At 35.3% G+C, this 20,928-nt stretch overlaps 1 protein-coding gene across 6 annotated transcripts; it reads right to left on the bottom strand.

Annotated features, from left to right (window-relative positions):
* Positions 1 to 13: 13 nt before the first annotated feature.
* On the bottom strand, positions 14 to 20,920 carry LOC116288651 (sodium-coupled monocarboxylate transporter 2). Of its 6 annotated transcripts, none has more exons than XM_089038727.1 (16): positions 20,564 to 20,920; positions 19,156 to 19,221; positions 18,815 to 18,866; positions 18,138 to 18,205; positions 17,513 to 17,664; positions 16,802 to 16,942; positions 16,295 to 16,424; positions 15,674 to 15,765; positions 15,077 to 15,186; positions 14,434 to 14,501; positions 13,869 to 13,955; positions 12,922 to 13,076; positions 4,577 to 4,677; positions 4,013 to 4,134; positions 2,792 to 2,848; positions 14 to 355 (listed from the first exon to the last, which is right to left on the bottom strand). In XM_089038727.1, the coding sequence occupies exons 1-15, from the start codon at positions 20,903 to 20,905 to the stop codon at positions 2,810 to 2,812; spliced, it is 1,725 nt and encodes a 574-aa protein (XP_088894853.1). In that variant the 5' UTR covers positions 20,906 to 20,920; the 3' UTR covers positions 14 to 355; positions 2,792 to 2,809. The 6 variants fall into 6 exon arrangements, with proteins under 6 accessions (XP_088894853.1, XP_088894854.1, XP_088894855.1 ...); XM_089038728.1 differs by having other exon boundaries at positions 2,806 to 2,848; XM_089038729.1 differs by lacking the exon at positions 2,792 to 2,848.
* Positions 20,921 to 20,928: the final 8 nt, after the last annotated feature.

Below are 20,928 nucleotides of genomic sequence, written 5' to 3'. Positions count from 1 at the left end.
TATATCACCCTCGTTAAATAAAGTCAATTTATTTATTTATTTATTTATTTATTTATACAGTTGCTGGTCAATGTTAAAAATGAAGCTTGTGACCTTATTAGGATTGCGACGTAAAAATAGCCAGTTTCCCAGAAAACAAGCATTACGCTAACGTTTCGATTCAAATTGACGCTCTACCTGTTTGCTTAGACTTTTTTACTCGCTCAAAAGTTTATTTGATCAATTAAACCGATGAAAAAGGCGAGGTCGGAAATTAATTTTTCCGAATTTAATTCCAAGGGCTTTCGCCCGGAATAACCTCGTTCCCAAGCACTACAACTTACCTATATTATTATCTCCTACGATGAAAAAGGTGCTGAAAAGGACAAAATTCCATGTTAATTGATGTAAAGATTATGAACATAGCAAACAGAACGCAAATGCGGGTATTTGAGTGTCTAGATTATCTCATTGAGTGGTTTTTATAAAATAATTGGGATACTACGCGCGCTATGATTGGTCGAAAATCATGTTTGATGAGAGTATCAAAACACGCTATCGTCATTTTTAATCTATCGCGCGCGCTCATTGGTCAGTTTGAATAAGACGGCATGTAGGGAGAATTTACTTAAATTTTCTTTTTTTCGATCTTTTCACGAGTTTGTTATTTTATAAAACAAATCAAAAACAGTTTTCTGTGTTTGATACTCTGATCAAAACACTTGGGATGTTGGGAGAACACTCGAGAAGCTGGAAACCACTCCGCTACGCGTCGTGGTTTCCTACGAGTGTTCCTATGAGTACCAAACATTGAAAACTGTTTTTGATCTGTTAAATATATGTTCGCAAATATTTCTCACGTCAAAAGCAAAGAATTCCCTAAAGCCTGTGATAAGCCAATGCAACCACATTTCAAGATTTCATTTGATTTTTGAAAATAATTACGGAATATTAGAAAACGAAGAATGATGTCAAAAATCGAATACTGAACTGAATAATGCATTCTAGATGGGCACGCTTCATGTCCTTTGACTGTAAGGGTTTAGATACTGTAGTTTAGATAGTTTATTTAGCGAGCTTTGAAGGAAGTCATTAGCTACTAGTATCATACAAACCTTGAAGAAATATTAGCAGATACATCATAGCGAATAAAAACGTAATAATTTGTTTATATTTTATTTACAAAACAATTTTATTAATATTTTTTTATTAATAATTTTTTAACAAGTCTTGTGTTAAATTTATTATATAATTTATATATTTGTTAGCATTTGAAGTCATAGTATTCATCACATTTATATTATTCTTTTAATTTGTGTATTTTTACAATCATATGAATTTATGTAATTCAGCTTACAGTATATTAATGTATTATTATGCTGCAATGTATGTTTTATGAAGTTCTATTTAATTCTAATACAGTTTCTAGGTCATTGTGAAGTGATATCGTATCACTTCACTGATATGGTTTTTATTCACGGCCTTATCACACTGATATCGACCCTAAATGTATAGAGTGAAGTCATTTAACACGTGAAATAAAAATTATTAGTCAACGTGTAATAGTCAAATAGACACAAAGAAGACAATGGAATTAGGGGCTACTAAAGTGTATGAGTCTAATATCTATTTCACGGGTATAACGACTTCACTCTAACAACATTCCCCCAGCACAAACAATATTATCAATATGAATATTATCAATTTTCAATGAATATCTGTAAAACATTTATTACATGAATATCATTATTATCTAAATATTTATTTTCGCAAATATTTTTATATACCAATGCTTGATTATTTTACACAAAGTTTTTCATTTTCCCCCTTAACACTCCCACACAATAAGTAGGATATCGATATACCAATATAAGAGTTGTAAATTGCCGTAATGAATTAATATACCCCGATTTAAATACCCCTATTTTCACTACCAAGTCTCGTACCCAGAGCCCATGTTCCTCTTGGTCAGCACCGAGAAAGAGAAACGTGGGCTCTGAGTGTGAGATTGTTCACTACGTTGCTACTTAATGAAATATATAATAAATATTAATTTAAACATAAATGCCAAGCATGCCCCAATTAAAATGAAGCAATCTTACTTCAATTTTCCACGTTCTGCAAACTTGGTAGTTGCACGCTGCATGTTAAAATTTGGTTTTTCGCTGCCGTCAATCAAAAATAATCAGTCGGTACTTTTTATGTTCTTGTCTGGTGGCAGTGAAAAACCAATTTCACAACAAGCTATTGGAATGTCAGAATTCACAGAATATAGGAGGCCAAAGTAATGGGAATAAACAAGAGAATATATTTTATATAATTTACTTCATATTCCCTTGGAATGAATGGTTGGATGGAATTTGAAGTTGAAATTTCAAAATATTATTCATCTTATCATCAAGCTTTTATCAACATGGAAAGACAAAATTTAACTATTACTCCCCTATTCAAACCTCATGCTGTCAACCTCAGTCAATCGCTTAATTATCAAATAGCTTAGATAGTAAATGCGCTCTGATTGGTCAAGAACTGTGCTGTATTAGTGATTATGCACATGTAAGCATGGAGCTGACACTATCTGCTTTGCAATGAGTGTAAAGAATAGCAACGAAAACTGCAAAATGGTTTTCTTTCTATATGATAAAACAAAAAACACAGCTTTTTAAATAAAAAAAACAGGAAAATGACAAAAGGACAAAAAAGGTGTAAAGAGAAGCTGTATGAAAATTTATCAATTTGAATACACCATACTGATTTTGCAAAAATAAGCATGCTTGAATATTTGTATAAAAGATATAAATAACAAGATTACTTGAATCTCCTTACGAATTCACTGTACAACATCTTGAGTGTATAGGGGAGCAGTTTCCTATTTTAAAGATATAAAAGTGTTATTCATTCATCATCATTTATGATCATCACTACCACCATTATCACCTTCATCATTATCATCGTCCATCCCACTAATCATTTATCATCATTTATCATCATTGCCATCACCATCATCACCTTCATCATTATCAGATGGCATTATCATTACCACCACCATCATCACCTTCATCATTATCATCATCCATCCCATGAAATCATTTATCATCATTTTATCATCATTGCCATCACCATCATCATCTGGCAATCAATCAATCAATGGCATCATCATTACCACCACCATCATCACCTTCATCATTATCATCATCCATCCCACTAATCATTTATCATCATTTATCATCATCTTCATCATTATCAAATGGCATCATCATTACCACCACCATCATCACCTTCATCATTATCATGCATCACTACCATCATCATCTGATCACAATCATCATTCATCAACATTACCAACACCATTATCATCAACCTACCACCACCATCATCTTCAGCACCACCACCACCATCATTATCATTTTTACCAAAGCCAACGCTGACACCATTATCATCATTATCAGCATTTGTGTAGTTTAGAAACATTTTTAGGTGTTTTGTGTTTAATGATATGAATTAAGTTATCATCGTCAAATTATTTATGGGTATTAGTGCTATGGTTTTTATCTTCATATTTAATATAATCACATTATTATTATTTAAGTAGACAACATTATTATTTTATCAGTATTAATTTATTATATTATCATGTCCAGGTTATTAGAGTTGAAATACCATTATGGTTGGTGCTGTGTTGGTCAGTCAGTGTGGATCCGTTTTACCTTCCTAGTTGGTTAATAAATGTGACCTGAAAAGTGGTTACGTTTAATTTTGAAAATTAAAAAGTTAAATAAACGTAAATAAATTTAAGAGATTATTTAAAGAACTAAAATTATAAATACAATTTTCTTCTGATTGTATGTTGGATGTTGGAAGTAGTAGCTAAATTTTGAAAACATTTCGGTATTATCTGATCAATATAGCCTGCGTCACATCCAGAATTTTCTTCGTACGGTATTTATGAAAAAAATTCTGGATGTGAAGCAGGCTAGATCAATAAGAGTACAGTATAATGTACTATATTGTAATTATAACTGACAGTATTTACCTGGTCACTGTCCAGCTCATCCAAGAGAGTTTCATCTCTTCTTTTACAATTCCCATTACAGTTGAAGACAGAAGAGTAATCAAAGAGTAGATGTGGGTCTATAAAGTGATGGTTATCACTCCCTGAAGATTTAAACATAGTAACTGGTTAACAACAGTCACATGCTGTTTCACAATGCCACCGCTCGAGGATCTAAACGCTCGTGCAATTTTTAAAACGTGTGAAACAGCAATAACTAAATGCATGATAGATTTTATTTTAAATATTGTTGCTGTGGGCTCCCTGTGTAACAGTCACACTACTGGTGTGATACTTCAATTCTTCGAAAAACAACAGACCATATCATTCTAACAGCAATTCTTTCATTCAAGCAAAATTAAATGGGTGTAGGGCTATGCTGTGATTTAACCTGTTGTCATAAAAATGTCAACCAGAAATGGATTAGCAACTTGGCAAGAGTTATTGTGATAATGATTGGCAAATTAACATCACAATACTAATGGTTGTAAACACAAACCAGTGTTATAGCTTCAAATCATAAAAGAATCTGTTACTTTTACTTACTAAATATAAAACTGACGATATAACCAACAAGCATTGTAAAGATGAAACCAATGGGTCCATAAAGAAAGAATGAAATATTGTATATTGTGTGGCTTGATTTCCTGAGAAACAGACAAATAACATAAAACATTTCTTTTTTATTCAATGTATGGAATGGAAAGGACAGATGGAATATGGGATTTACTGAGATTTACTGATGTTTACTGATGTTAACAGACAAATACTGTTAAGATAAATGCATGGATGGATGGATGGTGAATGGGATAGACAAATGGGATGGATGGTATGAGATGGATGGATAAGATAGATGGGATGGATGACTGAATGAGATAAAATGAGATGCACAGATAGGATAGATAGGACACAATATATATATATATATATATGATGGATAAATGAATGGATGGATTGCTTAATCGATGGATGGGTGGATTGATGGGATGGATAGATATACTAGGGGAATGATGGGATGGATGGGAGAATGGATGGGTGGATGGATGGAAGGATGGGATAGAAGGATGGATGGACAGAGGGAATGACAGCATGGAATGGATGATAGGTATTAAGAGCGACTGTCCAGAAATATCGAGCACGGGGCGGCCACAGTCAAAAAATAAAAGTCCTTCATTTTTGGTCTGTAGACACTGTTTGATGAGTTTATGAACGTACTGGGGTCGGTTTTTCGATCTACGTAAAAAATCCGGATTTTTTTTGAAAAAAACGATTTCACCCCGTGTCGGTCTAAAAATTGCTCAAGAAACGGCTGCGAATTACGCTTTCAAAAACATTCTCGCTCCAAGTGAAAACCTAAGTTACAATCAAATTTGCAACTGAATTCAAGAAAAGGGGTGTTGAACAGTTGTTCCAGGTGATTTTAGACGTTTTAAACTAAACTTTAGATAGAAAAAATTGCATTCTCCCAGCAGAGTTATTCACAGTCTCGATTTTACCTCACATTTATAAAAGCGATTTTTCGCATGTGGCCATTCTCCAATTTTTACAAAACTCAAGCTGTACAATGTTCAAATGATAGAATAACACGAACTACAAAAATTAGTTTGGGTTTTTCAACAGGCCTTATGAAAACTTTATGCGAATTTGGAAAAATTTGCCATGTAAATATGCAAATTAGCAGTTTGTTTACATCTCCACACCACAGATCACGGCCGCGAAAAAAGTCATCTAAAATAGTTTTAACGGCTCATTAGTCCACACATTAGCCTATCTAATGACTATAAGCATGATTGGCCTTCGTTATCATTTTAAACGATTATTTGTTGAAGTTAAGCCTACACTTCCGGTGTTGAAGACACTCAGCTTGCTTGCCTCGGTGGCATTCCATCGGTGCGTAGTAAACTTAGTAATCATAAATGACTGTTAACATGCTCTATAAAAGTTACTATCCCTCACTAGTGGTATCCAGCTTATCACATAGTATTTTCACATACTGAGTATGCTTGAAAGTTTGCATTACTTTGTAAATAAGCAGGGATCAAACCTGTCAAAGCGGATTATGTGAGCTGATGGAGTGACAAACGACAGTTTGCGCGGAGCCGGACGTGACGTCGTTTGGTACAGTACGTTTTTTATTGCCTGAACATCTTGTGATTTGGCATAAACTAAAGAGAATCACTCATTATCAAGATTTGTTTTTTTAGTTGTCATATGTTTTCTTGCTTGATCGAAGTCATGTTTTAAATTGGTTACATGTATAATGAGTGCAGTTGTAGCCTGATATACAATTCCCCCTCCCCTACCCCAGCTTCATGGCTGTACAATAGATCGAATGTATGATAGAATCGCCTGGTTTCGTGGAAGCGTAAATCTGATATAAGACTATGAGAAAAAAGAAAATACATTTTAAAGTATATATATAACATTTTATGTCGATAGTGCGATTTGATAGAACTGTGATCTGAACATGACGTGTGTGTGGCCGAAATGTCCAGGAATTTGATAGTTTCAATCAAATTCCAAAAATTTGTTGTACATTACCAGGTAGACAAAAATAAAAGCAGCATTTAACAAAGTGTTTATAGTCAGTATAGAAATTTGTTAATTATGGTGAGCATCAGTTATGGAGGCTCGTGAATCATGTTCTTTTCAAGCTATCATTTGTGGTCATTGTGGGTTTGACCCAAAAGAAAGAAGTAGATCTGTCACTAACGTTCCTTTGACAAGATGTAAACGGGATATCGCCGAGGACAAACGATGTTTTAGTATAGTTGAAGTTGAAACCGAGGTCGAATTAATTCTCGCAAGAGTATGTATTTTTGAGCCCTCTAGAAACATAGACAGCCCTACAATCTGTCGGAATCACCGTGCGTTTGGGCGTCAGCTGGAAACGGACATCAGCGAAATGTTCTGTACCCGTAACTCTTTCTCAGCACAAAGCCGATGTCGAAAGGAATCCAAAAGCAGAGTGGGGTTTGAGCAAAAGTGGATCGAAAACTGTGTTAAAAGAGACTGGTGTTTTTCTTACTGTTGGTCCAGGAAGGTTGGTGGATTGTTAGCATTAAATTGACTAATATATACGGTCTATACGACGCCATGACTACTTGCGCAGTGCTCAGTCGTGAAATTGTGCAAGGTTGACGCTACTACATCATTGATTAGGGACTGGTTATAAAATATAGGGGGGGTGGGAGTGGGCAAAATCAGAATAGAATTAGTGTTTTTTATCGTGGCCCACATAAAATGATGCTGAAAATCCTGATGACCCAAAACCAGTTTAGAAGCAAAATTGCAGGCCCACCCATTTTAGTTGTCAAATTTTATCAACAGCCCACTCCTTTTAAGGAGTTCAAAATTATGTGTCCCATCCCCTGATTTTGCCCCCCAACCCCCCCCCCCCCCCCCCCATACTTTATGACCAGTCCCTTACACATATAGAAATAGTCTTGGGGAGGCCAACGAAGAGAGTGAAGTTATCTTACGAATTGTTAAGTCGAAAAACACGAGGGACGCAAGCTACTTGATTGCAAATCGATGTGGGATGTGGTTCGATGATTCTATTATATGAACTTATTATATAAACTAGTTCTTTGATGTCTGAATTCCATGAGACATTAGGATGCGTTCATAATGTATGGCAGAGAGTGGTGGTGAGGGGGGGGGGGGGGGGGGGGCAGATGAAATTTAGGGGGATCGGAAAAAGTTTTACCAATAAAAGGGGGGGGGGGGGTGTGGGTGGGTTGAAAACCTTTTTTCAGAGAAATGGGGGGGATGCAAAATTTTTAGAAGAAGCTACAAGAGTTTGCCAGGGGGGGTATATTATTTTTTGGGGGACTTTTGGGTGGTCTTAAGAATTGTTTTGTCATTTAAAGATTTCATCTGCCCCCGCCCCTTCTGCCATACAATATGAACGTAGCCTTATTCAAATCGGGGTCTTTTTGTCGTAAAGAACAATATCATTGAAAGCTCATAGAGAGTCTTGATAACGAGTGATTCTCTTTAGTTTATGCCAAATCACAAGATGTTCGGGCAATAAAAAACGTACTGTACCAAACGACTTCACGTCCGGCTCCGCGCAAACTGTCGTTTGTCACTCCATCAGCTCACATAATCCGCTTTGACAGGTTTGATCCCTGCTTATTTACAAAGTAATGCAAACTTTCAAGCATACTCAGTATGTGAAAATACTATGTGATAAGCTGGATACCACTAGTGAGGGATAGTAACTTTTATAGAGCATGTTAACAGTCATTTATGATTACTAAGTTTACTACGCACCGATGGAATGCCACCGAGGCAAGCAAGCTGAGTGTCTTCAACACCGGAAGTGTAGGCTTAACTTCAACAAATAATCGTTTAAAATGATAACGAAGGCCAATCATGCTTATAGTCATTAGATAGGCTAATGTGTGGACTAATAAGCCGTTAAAACTATTTTAGATGACTTTTTTCGCGGCCGTGATCTGTGGTGTGGAGATGTAAACAAACTGCTAATTTGCATATTTACATGGCAAATTTTTCCAAATTCGCATAAAGTTTTCATAAGGCCTGTTGAAAAACCCAAACTAATTTTTGTAGTTCGTGTTATTCTATCATTTGAACATTGTACAGCTTGAGTTTTGTAAAAATTGGAGAATGGCCACATGCGAAAAGTCGCTTTTATAAATGTGAATAGTGAATAGTGGAATACTGAATAGTGAATAGTGGAATACTGAATAGTGGCACTATTCAGTATGCAGTGTTCAGTATTCAACCTTTTTTGAAATAGCTATATTTACATTTTATTCAAAACAGTTTTCTGTTTTAGATACTCTAATCAAATACACAAGGTACTGAGTAAACAATGATAGGTTAGCATTATGGCGGGCGGCATGTTCCTGACTTGCTCTCGTAAAATTATGATTTTTATGGTCATATATTTGCTTATGACCCAGCTCAAACCACATTTTCGAGCTAATAACTATCTTGGTCACATTCTTGTTGGATCTAACTTAGATGTGAGGCCGATTTACAATAGAAATTCTGGCCCAAGACATGTGTACTCGAAACTAGACAAGTTGCCTTCGTCATGCAAATTACTAAAGCTGCTCAATTTGACCGAGTCATCTCTACTGGCTTTATCGTTTATCTTATTGGCTGGTGATATAAATCCTCAACCTGGTCCTGGCAATGTTTCTGGCGTACCAACTCTTAATTTCAAAGCTAGAGGGCTTTCGGTTATTCATTTGAATGTTCGAAGCCTTCTCGGAAAGATGGATCAATTAAAATTACTGATGTGTGATTCCAAAGGCGCGGATATTATAACGTTATCTGAAACCTGGCTAAATAAAGACATAGATGACAGTGAAGTGGAGTTACCAGGATATTCTATTATTCGAAGGGATCGCAGTGAAAGAACTGGAGGTGGAGTAACTATTTATATTCGTGAGGGTTTGATATTTACTGAGAGAAAAGACCTTCTTAATAACAACGAGGCAATCTGGATACAAGTGAATCGGACTCGCTGTAAGCCTTTAATTGTTGGTTGCATTTACCGACCCCCAAGTCAACAAGTGGATAAATTTCTTGAAGATTTTAATAATTCTTTGGACGGAATTGAATCCCACTTTAACAAAATTATACTTGGCGATTTCAACATTGATTATTCAAGTAAAAAGAAAAGAAATGTAAATCAGTCAGATAGACGAAAACTCAAGGGAATAGTAGACCTTCACGATCTTAAACAAATAATTGACTCTCCAACACGCATCACTGAAAATTCTGAAAGTCAAATTGATTTAATATTCACTGACAATGCTCACAAAATTGTTGATTCTGGAGTAAAGGATTTTGGTATCAGTGATCACTCAATGGTGCATTGTGTTTTCAAAAGTGGTCTTATACAGGTTCCGCCAAAAACACTTGAATACCGAAGTTTTAAGTCATACAACAAATCATCTTTCAGACAAGATCTCAATAATGTCCCATGGCACGTTGCTCTTAATAACCCTGAAGACTTAGAAGGCTGTGTTCAAACTTGGAACAAATTATTTCTAGAAGTTGCGGAAGAGCATGCGCCAACTAAAACACGTAGAGTAAGAGGATCTCGGACTCCTTGGATGACTTCTGAAATTGCAACCTTGATGAGAAATCGCAATTACCATCTCAAAAAGGCTAAAGGTAAAAAAACTAATTCTCATTGGACAAAATATCGTGCTTTAAGAAATAAGGTCCAACGTAAAATCAAAAAGTCTAAATCGGAGTATTACTGCAATCTTATTAAAGACTCTCGAAATAATTCTAGTGATCTATGGAAATCTATCAAGGAAGTCATACCTGGAAGTAATTCACACAAACACAATATAACCAGCTTAATATCAGATGGGATTACTCATACCAACCCTACATCAATGTCATCAATCTTCAACAAGTTTTTTGCAACTATCGGCTTAAAGCTTGCTGAGAAATTCTCAATGAGGAACACTTTGACAGCTAATGGCGTTAAACAAGCCTCCAGCATTTTTGAATTTCAAGCGATCAATTATGAGTCTGTTGTAAAAATGATAAATGAACTTAAACCTAACAAAGCAGTTGGTTTAGACAAAATAAGTTCTCGTTTGTTAAAGGATGCTGCTGATATTATTGCACCAAGTCTCACATCGTTATTTAACATCTCCATAGACACTGGCTGTTTTCCGTCTACATGGAAATTGGCAAAGGTATCTCCTCTTTTTAAAAAGGGTAGTAAGCAAGATCCTTCTAATTATAGACCGATATCGGTACTGCCCACTATTAGCAAACTTTTAGAGAAAGTCGTACACATGCAACTTTACTCTTATCTCCGTAATAATAACCTGCTTTCTCAAAAACAATTTGGCTTCAGACTAAACTCTTCTACTGTCACTGCTTCGGCTATGTTTACAGACAAAATTCTCTCATCCATGGATAAAGGAAAGCTTACTGGTGCTGTGTTTATTGACTTGACTAAGGCCTTTGACACGATAAATCATTCTATCCTACTATCTAAGTTATGCAGTCTTGGTGTTCTGAATACTTCTCCTGCTTACAACTGGTTTGAATCCTACCTATCCAATAGATGCCAAGTGACGGTCTGCAATGACACAAAATCTGGTCCAGAATTAGTCCAAATTGGTGTACCTCAGGGCTCCATTTTGGGTCCCTTACTGTTTTCGTTGTATATCAATGATTTACCAGATCACTTGGAACACTGTGACGTAACTCTTTACGCAGATGATACTGTTCTCTTCATTTCTGATAAATCTCTGCACAATATCAAGTCCTACATGAACTCAGACTTGGAAAAACTGAACAAATGGCTAAAGTTAAATCACTTGACACTTAGTACAAGTAAATCTAAGTTTATGATCATTGGTAGCAGTCAACGACTGATTAAGATAGACTCTATTACATTTAATATTGATAATACAGACCTTGATGAAGTTACTTCATTTAAGTATTTAGGTATTGTTATCAACAGTCGCTTAAATTGGCAAGATCATGTTGATCAAATGTTTTCCAAGATAAATAAGAAGCTAGGTCTACTTAAACGTATTCGTTATTGTCTACCTTTAGATGCTAGATTGCTGTATTTTAACAGCTATGTATTACCATTATTCGATTACGCAGACATTGTATGGGGTGATAGGGGCAATTCCACTCTAATGTTGCAGCTTCAAACTTTACACAACAAAGCTGCAAAAATAATTCTAGACTTACCTATGAGATCATCTTCTAATGAGGCCCTGAATAAACTGAAATGGAAAACTCTTGCAAGACGTAGGGCCGAGCATAGGGCAACTTTTCTTTATAAATGTTTAAATGATTTATTTTCACATCGTTTTAACTTAGTATTTAATAAAGACATACACAATTATAACACTAGATCTAAGAACAATATCCGTAAGAGTGCTTCTACTAGAAACTGGGGTCACTGGACATCGACAAATTTTGCCTCAAACGACTGGAATGAATTAGACTTATCAATTAGACAAAGCCCATCATTAGCTAGTTTTAAAAGAGCTTTAAGAAATTTAAATAGTTTTTAATATCGACACTAATAATTTTTAATTAATCCTATTCATATCTCATATATAATATCTATTTTTAATATTTGACTATTTGATATGCGGACACTGAATGTGTGCAACACTCTGCTCTATTGCTACTGAGCACTGTAAAGTTCAGTGGTAATATGCCTAGCTTCTGTGTTGCACACATTTAGTGTCTGCATTCTAACATTGTCATTATTTGTAAATTTACATTTTTGTTATTTTTTATATATTTATATTTTAGTCTTCATTTTTCTTTTTTGTTATATATTTATTTTAGAGGTCTCTCTTGTAAATCACCTTATGGTGACAGCGATAACCTCAATAAAGATTATTTATTTATTGAGGTAAAATCGAGACTGTGAATAACTCTGCTGGAAGAATGCAATTTTTTCTATCTAAAGTTTAGTTTAAAACGTCTAAAATCACCTGGAACAACTGTTCAACACCCCTTTTCTTGAATTCAGCTGCAAATTTGATTGTAACTTAGGTTTTCACTTGGAGCGAGAATGTTTTTGAAAGCGTAATTCGCAGCCGTTTCTTGAGCAATTTTTAGACCGACACGGGGTGAAATCGTTTTTTTCAAAAAAAATCCGGATTTTTTACGTAGATCGAAAAACCGACCCCAGTACGTTCATAAACTCATCAAACAGTGTCTACAGACCAAAAATGAAGGACTTTTATTTTTTTGATTGTGGCCACAAATTTTCGATTTTGCTCGATATTTCTGGACAGTCGCTCTTAAATGGGATGAATGGATTGATGGATCGAGGATTACTAAATGGATCAGTAGCTGCAGAGACAAACAATAACTTCTGATAATTTACAAATCCCACTACTTACTGCATTATTGGAATAGTGGCATTGATGGCTGTACTATTAGACAGACAACCATCTATAGACACTGGTAGAATGGGATAGTTTGGTGGATACACTTGTGAACCAATAGCAATCCATGTCACCACCCAAAACCCAGCTATGACACCTGCCCAGACACCCTAAAACCAAGGATTTAGAGTATTAAAACTAAGTTACTAAATTTGCAGTCCTTACCACCATTTGCATTGCTATGCGGCCACCTCAGACAAGCACTATTGCACATTGCAATAGACTGCCGTCAACACGTTGACATCATTGACACACGTGTGTGATTCAATAGGCGCCAAAACTTGTCCGTTGTTTACAAGTATTATGAGCCACACTCACCTGGCCTATCCAGGCCAATCCAAACGCACGTACATGTAAAGTGCATGTCGCGTTTTTTGTCTGGGGTGGCCGTGTAGCAATGCAAATGGCGGTAATGATAGACTCAGTATCATAACGATAATCACAACATTGAATACACATTACGATGCCTATGATGCATCTGATTGCTTAGTAGAGTCTTCGACGGACCTCTCTTTTTTTTGGCATGATGTCTTCCCATTTCAGACCATGTTTTATTCCCTAGATTATCATTTCTCTGTTTAATGGTTGTAAATGAGATGACACATGAATATTGATCAAACTGAAACAAAGAATCTCATTTTGAAGGGAATCAAACGGTCTGAAATGGAAGGAAAACATTATGCCCAAAATTAAAAGAGGTCTAATAGAGAGGGGAGGTGCCTAGCATGGGACTCTAGGTTCCGTTTCGTGCCCACCCTCTTGGTCATTCTTTCTTGTATCGTTTTTTTCCCCCCTTCAAAATGTTTGTTAATTATTTTGGTGATTGAGAAATTTGAAGGCCAATAATTAAAGCTGTTTTTTTTAAAATAAAATGATAAAAAATTAAATAGAGGAAAACTTACTTTAGTATTTGCTGTTTTTGTTAAGATTCCAAGGGTAAATAATCCAAGCATTGGACCCCCTATTACTCCAAACATTGTAGCACTCATCTACGATGATCAAAAAGACAAAGAATTTAAGATGAAGAATAAAAAAGCACAGAATTGACAGAACATGTGAGAAGTCTAGAATATTCTGTTTTTAATGTTTAATTACATCATGGTAAATAGAGTGTAGGTGAATTTTTTAATGTTCCACAATTGATCCCCTAGGCAGGCAAGGCAGGTAAGGCAGGCAAGATTTTTATAGCTATTATCCTAAATACACATGATGAAAATATAGTGTGTGTGCATGCAGATACAAGTCCCGTTTCAACCAATCTTGGTAATATAAAATGACATTATAAAAAAGTCACACTCATAACATAATTTTTTATAATTAACAGGTATGATCTTTTGCAACATGACTTTCTAACATCCCTTGTAAATGGGTTTCCATATTTGAGGAATGTGATTGGATAGTGTGTTTTTTGTGGAGTTTGATTGGCTAGCACTGTGAACATTTTCTTATTGGACCTATCAGACCTACCTGCAGGATCATGCCAAGTTTGGATGCAAGAAATGCTAGTCCCAAGGATATAAGACCAAACACTAAAACTAAGATAAAATTGGGCTATAAGATTACTGACTGAGATATCAACATCATCATCATCAATTCAATCTTTATTGATTAAAAATGGTGTCCTGAATTTCATAAAGAGGATTTTACATGGTGGTGCAAAGATATCATATCTTGATGTTTATCTTCGAGTGGTGGAGGATATGTCATGAGTGAGTGCAGCAAACAAGTGAAATATTTTTCAACACCAGAATATAAACTTCATATCTTCAAGCCAACATGTAATTTTCTCTTTATTATATAGACAAATCCACAAAGAAAAACACAACGCGCGCTCAAGCATGCGGGAAAACATCGCAAGTGATGTCATCGATATCCTCACTAGTTAAGATATGGAAAATATGTTACTCAGGTCCTGGATGTAGTTCGTACGAAAAAATAAATTTTATTCCATCTTAATATTATCTCATTTGATGTAATTTCATGAATGACATCAAAGATCACTCTTCAAATACAACAAATCTGTTTGAATCTGATTAATAAACAAAGATATAATACTCAAGGGAGTGGCATGTTACAATAATCAATTTGGTCTGTTATATCTTACACCTACCAATAAGCTTAGAATAAAAAGTTTCCCTTTCACGTGGAATGGCTTTGAAATAGGAAACAAAATCTTCTACAGTTACTGCAGCCAAGGAGTTCAGTCCAGATGCCACTGTGCTGCAGAAATAATAAAATCATAGTTTACCTATATATCATTAACTACACTATTTACTAGTCCACACTATGGAAAAAAATCTTTGTTAAGATTTTCTCAAAAATGAATAAATATTGTCCTTGTTTTACAAGGGTAGTACTATAAGAAGAGGTTTTGCACCATTGCACCATCACCAGCACGTGACGGCAGCTATGTTAGGTGGCAGGAACAATACAACTTGTTTTACATGAGAAAGAATTCAATTCCCAGGAGCAAGGGGATTTTATTATTCTGTCATCTAACCACAGGCAGCCCAAGCAATATTATGGTGGCGATGGTGCTTTTCTTAATGGCCGGAGTACTTGTAGCAAAAAACCTTGAAGCACAGAAGAGAACCAGCAACCCTCTCTACTCATATAATTATGATGGTAAGTCCAGGGAATCGAAATAAGAACAATTTAACATTCAAAATATAGTGATGAATAAATAAACCATGTTTATCCAACAAACCTTAATGTTGCACAAAATAAGCAAGCTACAAAGACTCCAGGCAGTCCAGGAACACTTTTACCAAGAACATTGACTACAAAGTGCGGTAAGATCTATTGGTAAGATAACCAGTTATGAATGACAGTTTAGTAAATTTAGTAAACATTTGATAGACAACCTAACAGACAGATAATCTTAGCTCTAGAATCAAACTATTCATGTCTTGTTAATGAAAGGAAGGGAGAGACATTTTCAAGGGTTAGCAGTGTGTATTTGTGGAACTTCTGAGAGCAAAGACTAACCATAACCTCTAAAGCCATGCTCTAGCACTCCATTGAGAGGTACCAGAAATAAATGAATAAATTAAAACGAAAAAATAATGGCACTTATATTAGTGGTTTCCATAAAGTAGCTCTTTTTTTCACTGGATTTCCATTTGAATTAGAAGTTTGTTTTTACAGAGGGCGGAAAACCAGAGAGCCCAGAGAAAAATCCTTGAGCGAGAAAACCAACAAGTAACTCTACTGTCATACAACATCATGCGCGCACAGGACACGGGTCACATTGGTGAGAGACAAGTGCTCTCACCACTACGCTACCCATGGTTCCCAAAATGTACTATTAAAAAAGATCTTTACTTACTTCATCTCTTTTTTTGATGTGGCCAGATGCCATTGGATCACATGTCGCATAGTAAGCATAGAGTACAAGTCCCACTAGTGTAGTAATGATCATGTTAAGCCATGTTAGAGGCATGTTTGCCCATACAGCCCTAAACAGACATCAGAATTAATTAAAAAGAAACCTTTCAGCCTAGGCGTAATATTTTCCATTTCAGAGGAAGATGTCATCTCAACATGTGACTGTTAATAATAATAATAACAATAATAATAATAAAAATAATAGTAATAATAACAGTAATAATAATAGTAATAATAAACTTTATTTGACACAGATATTCTTCAGTAATGACTGATTTACAAAGATGCATTATAAAAAATGAATGACAGTCTAAGGAATGACACATGGTATGAAATGGGAAAACATGATGCCAAAGCTAGAAGGGATTTTATTGATTTTTTTTGGTTCAAAAGATCTAACTAAAATGTACAAGTATAGAAATGTTTTCAGATATTATACATGACATACCTTCTAGCACTTTTCAATGATTTTGTAGTTAAAAACCTTTGTATTGCTGTCTGATTGGTCACATAAACAGGAAGATTTTGAAATACTCCAACAAAAACAACAATCCACAATGTAAGACGATGTGTTGGGTCAAAAGAATAACTGTGTAATAAAAAAACAGAAACCCCAGTCAATAACTGATCAGTATACCATCAATTTACATATCGGGTTGAAAATGAGGAAAATAAATAACAGAAATTTGAAAATCATTTGGCCTTTTTTTTAAAATTTACAATGTGTAGTTCCAGAAATATCCATACCCCATACACTGAGGAAACTGGAAATTTTAGAGGGTAGGGGAGTCATTGAAAGAACAGAGTTTGCATGGAAGAAAATTGAATGTTCTTGGGGGTAGGGGGATCATTTTATGAATTCCCTCCTTGGTGGGGATATGGATATTTTTAGAACTACACAAAAGTAGACATATTCAACCACTAGAGGTGGGGTGGGGCACAAGAATTAAATCTAATTGCCCTTTTAATTGCATTTTTCTACCGCTACAAAATGCCTGAGTTGCAAATTTTCGATTTAAGTCAAACGTGTATTTCCTCATGACATTGATAGGAGTGAGACAATTGGTGCTATATTATCTCAAGAACAAAAAAGTGTGCAAGGGATTCTGGTAGTTGTAGTTCAATATGCTATAATGCAAATGGCCTGATATAAACTTACTCAAAATCCAGCCTACTCCCATTTCTTGCAATCTCAAAGACTTTAGAAATCCCACCAACATGGGATGTCCCAACGATAATGATAACAAACAGACCAATCAACATGACTATACCCTGGAATACATCCGTCCAGATGACCGCCTTCATGCCACCCTAATACATGACAGCAGAAAAAAATATTCTAAAAAATGCTTTCTTTAATATCAGTAAAATATTACAGTTTCCCTACTAATTACTGTCGTTCTACTCTAACCATGAACACTCGAGTTTGTCAATCAATTGTCAATCAGATTACGAACCAAAAAATATATAATTCGAGTTAGATGTATTGAAAGTCTGTAAGATCTTTTCAAGGAGATGAAAGAGCAAGAAAAAATATAAGTATATTTACACACACAAAAAAACTTGAGTTTTCAAGGTCAGAGAAGAAAGTCAGTAATACCCTTCGAACAAGCACAAGTTTCAATGTCTTTTAGGAAAATTCTAAGGAATCTTAGAGTTATTATTAAATTTCTAAGGAATCTTAGATTTTTCTATTGTATAAAAAACATTTTTCACAAATTTAATAAAAGGTGTTAGCAATCCTATAATTAATTAAAAATAATAATACAAAGCACTGTACATACCAGTGTTGTGTAAAAGGTACATATCAAACCAATAGATAGAATAGCTATCCACAAAGGAAACCCAGTAACTAAAACATGTATTAAAAAAACATAAGAATTATAAAAAGTTGCCTGAGGCATGAAGACAATAAAAAAAGCCAGGGTTAATAAATTTGGAATTAAAAAATACTCTGCAAAACAAAACCCCTAATCTAGAATACAATAAAGCCCCGAGGGGGAGGGGGTAATCCCATATATGGACTATACGGGGATGACCCGCTGAACAGGGTATGGTTTTTCAAGCTTCTTATCATAAACAGGGTATGCGATTTCACTCAAGTTCCAAGTTCTTCCTGAGTTTCCTGTCATATTCAGGGATTCTTGGCTGAAACTGGTTATTATGGTCGTCAAAAAACGATACGCAAGATGACATGATAATTGAAACAGGAACTCTGTGCAATAAATTATATCTTTTATCATAAACAGGGTCCACAAATTTGAGTTTTTTTTTTATAAACAGGGTACTTCTTTCAGAACCCCAGCGTAACACCCCTACCAAAATTCTAGTGGAGAACCCGACCCCCGGGAATAAAACTTGCTACACCAAGAAAGACCCAGGTGGTTTTAAGACTTGCTAGGTTAAGTCATTACTTTTAAAGTATCAAAACAAATATTTAAGAAATTGATGTTTTTCTTACCAGATTCTAATGTGAGTGCAGGCCCATACAAAACAATAGCCATGTATAAAAGCTAAGAAAAATGAAAAAGAAAAATATGCTTGTTTATTATTCTTTAGACTTTCCCCCAATTATATATCTCTGCTGAATTGTGACAGCCAAGCTCTCACAACTGTATAGCTTGCTATAAACCTTCTCCCTTCACTATAATACTAAATCCCAACAGGTGAAAATACACATGTATTAATGGCAAGTTACAGTAATTATTTGTGTACAATGACAACTAATTTGTATTAATGAATGTGTGAAAATTAAGAAAAATGAAATGTCAGCTGATAAAATTAGTGCAAAAATGACCATACCGTTTGAATGATGAATATTAAAGATGCCAGAACTTTAACACTTCTGGAAAATCGTCTTTCAAGGTACTAAAAAATAATTGTTTTATTGTTATGATTTTTGTTGTTGATAGGGAGTGAGTTAGAAATTTTTGTATTAATAATATATAGTATCACAGAAAAAAGCTATACTGCTTCCACAAAAAAAGTGCTTGAATTTCAATGGGGTATAGTCTGTGTCACCTACAGATGTACCCTGCGAGCAGAGTCTCCTTTTAACTCCTATACGGGCGAGAGAAGGAAAGGAGACTCTGCAGAAATCGTGTATTTCTTTTGTAGTGCCGTTATCCAAGAATCTGGATAATGAGATGCATAATTTCAGGTTTCATACTGGTTTAAACTGGTTTTGATGCGCGAGTCTGTATTAAAAAATACGGCCGATGACCAAAATTGAGCCCGCATCGTATCCCAAACTGTAATTTCGAAAGCGATCTATATCACGTTTTATCAAAACAAAAATCAATTTCAACCAATTACTCATCAAAGGAAATCGCTAGAAAGTTTTATGGATGCCAAAGACCCGTTTGTTTCGCTGCCGACAGATCATGCAAAGTCACTTATTTTCCAGCTTGTAACTCCGATGATCAAACATCTTCAAGAAATCGATCCAAACACTAGTCGATACCCTAAAAATCCTCTTTTGGTGGCAATAACTCCGCTCCAGGCACTGATGAGCGACCAAATTTCCGCTTGTGAAAAAATAGTGCTTCAAACTGCTAAGCTTGATGAAATTGAAGCAGTGAAAGAAGAACACGAGATCATCTTTCACTGAGGTGATAACTCTAAAAACATGTTTTAAGCGGTAATCGTGTTCGGACAGGAACCGGAAACCATCTATAAAACGAGTGAGCTTGTGAACGAGTTAGTTTCTTAGCAACCGCTGCGCATGCTCAAATAAAATTGTACACGATTTCTGCAGAGTCTCCTTTCCTTCTCTCGCCCGTAGAGGAGTTAAAAGGAGACTCTGCTCGCAGGGTACTACAGATGTGATGCAGGCCGGCTAATTGGGTAGGGAGATAGAGAGAGCTGGCCTTTCAAACCATAAAGCCATAACAATACAAGCAATTTTTAAGACAAAGCAAAAAGACTTACAAAGAAAAGTTCGAAAGTTAAAATATTTAAAAAGTTGACGGGTGGTAATGAACTTTGTAGGTCAACAACAGCAGTCATGTCATTTATGAAATAATTTTGCCTCTGAGAATTATATATTTTACTCAAGGTAAAAATTTTACAATTCGATTTACTAAGTGTAATTTAACTTCCAATTTATCGAGGTCAGATAAGGAAATTTTATACGAAAGCCTAATAACTTATGTAAGATAACATAAGCTGTAAGCTGAACTTCCCGAAATATTAAACTTTTTAAACTCACCTCGTACGCGCTGGTTAGTTTAAGGTTATAATATACTGGTAAATAAACGTACGCCACCAGAGGTATTGTTAAAAAAGTGGAAAAAATTAACAGAAAATACTGGCAACCATACGTGTAAATCTCGTCTGGGGTACCGAGAACAGCTATGGAAGAGACGAACGATGCGAGCACAGAAACCGCTACAGGAAGACAAGACATGCTTCTACCAGCCATTAAATACTCATTATTTGATTTCTGAAGACTTCCAACTCTAGCAAAGTAGATTCCTATTATAGCGGAACCTGCTAGAGTCAAAGAAAATACAACAATGTCGACGATACCAAATCCGTCGTGAACCGCCATCTTTGTTTTGGTCTACGCTGCGC

Source organism: Actinia tenebrosa, unplaced genomic scaffold (genome assembly GCF_029948245.1).
Source record: "Actinia tenebrosa isolate PJP-AT-01 unplaced genomic scaffold, QUT_ActTen_1.0 PGA_scaffold6__47_contigs__length_16458017, whole genome shotgun sequence".
In the NCBI taxonomy this organism is placed as follows: domain Eukaryota; kingdom Metazoa; phylum Cnidaria; class Anthozoa; order Actiniaria; family Actiniidae; genus Actinia; species Actinia tenebrosa.
This window is presented reverse-complemented; position numbering and strand designations above follow the sequence as displayed.

Bases quoted from the DNA above. Each gene is read 5' to 3' on its own strand.
- LOC116288651 (XM_089038727.1), bottom strand. From the start codon at position 20,905: ATGGCGGTTCACGACGGATTTGGTATCGTCGACATTGTTGTATTTTCT. The intron at 17,665-18,137 runs GTATGTACAGTG...GTCATGTATTAG, and splicing joins GTACCTTTTACACAACACTG to GGTGGCATGAAGGCGGTCAT. The intron at 13,077-13,868 runs GTAAGTTTTCCT...CCTTGGTTTTAG, and splicing joins CAAAAACAGCAAATACTAAA to GGTGTCTGGGCAGGTGTCAT.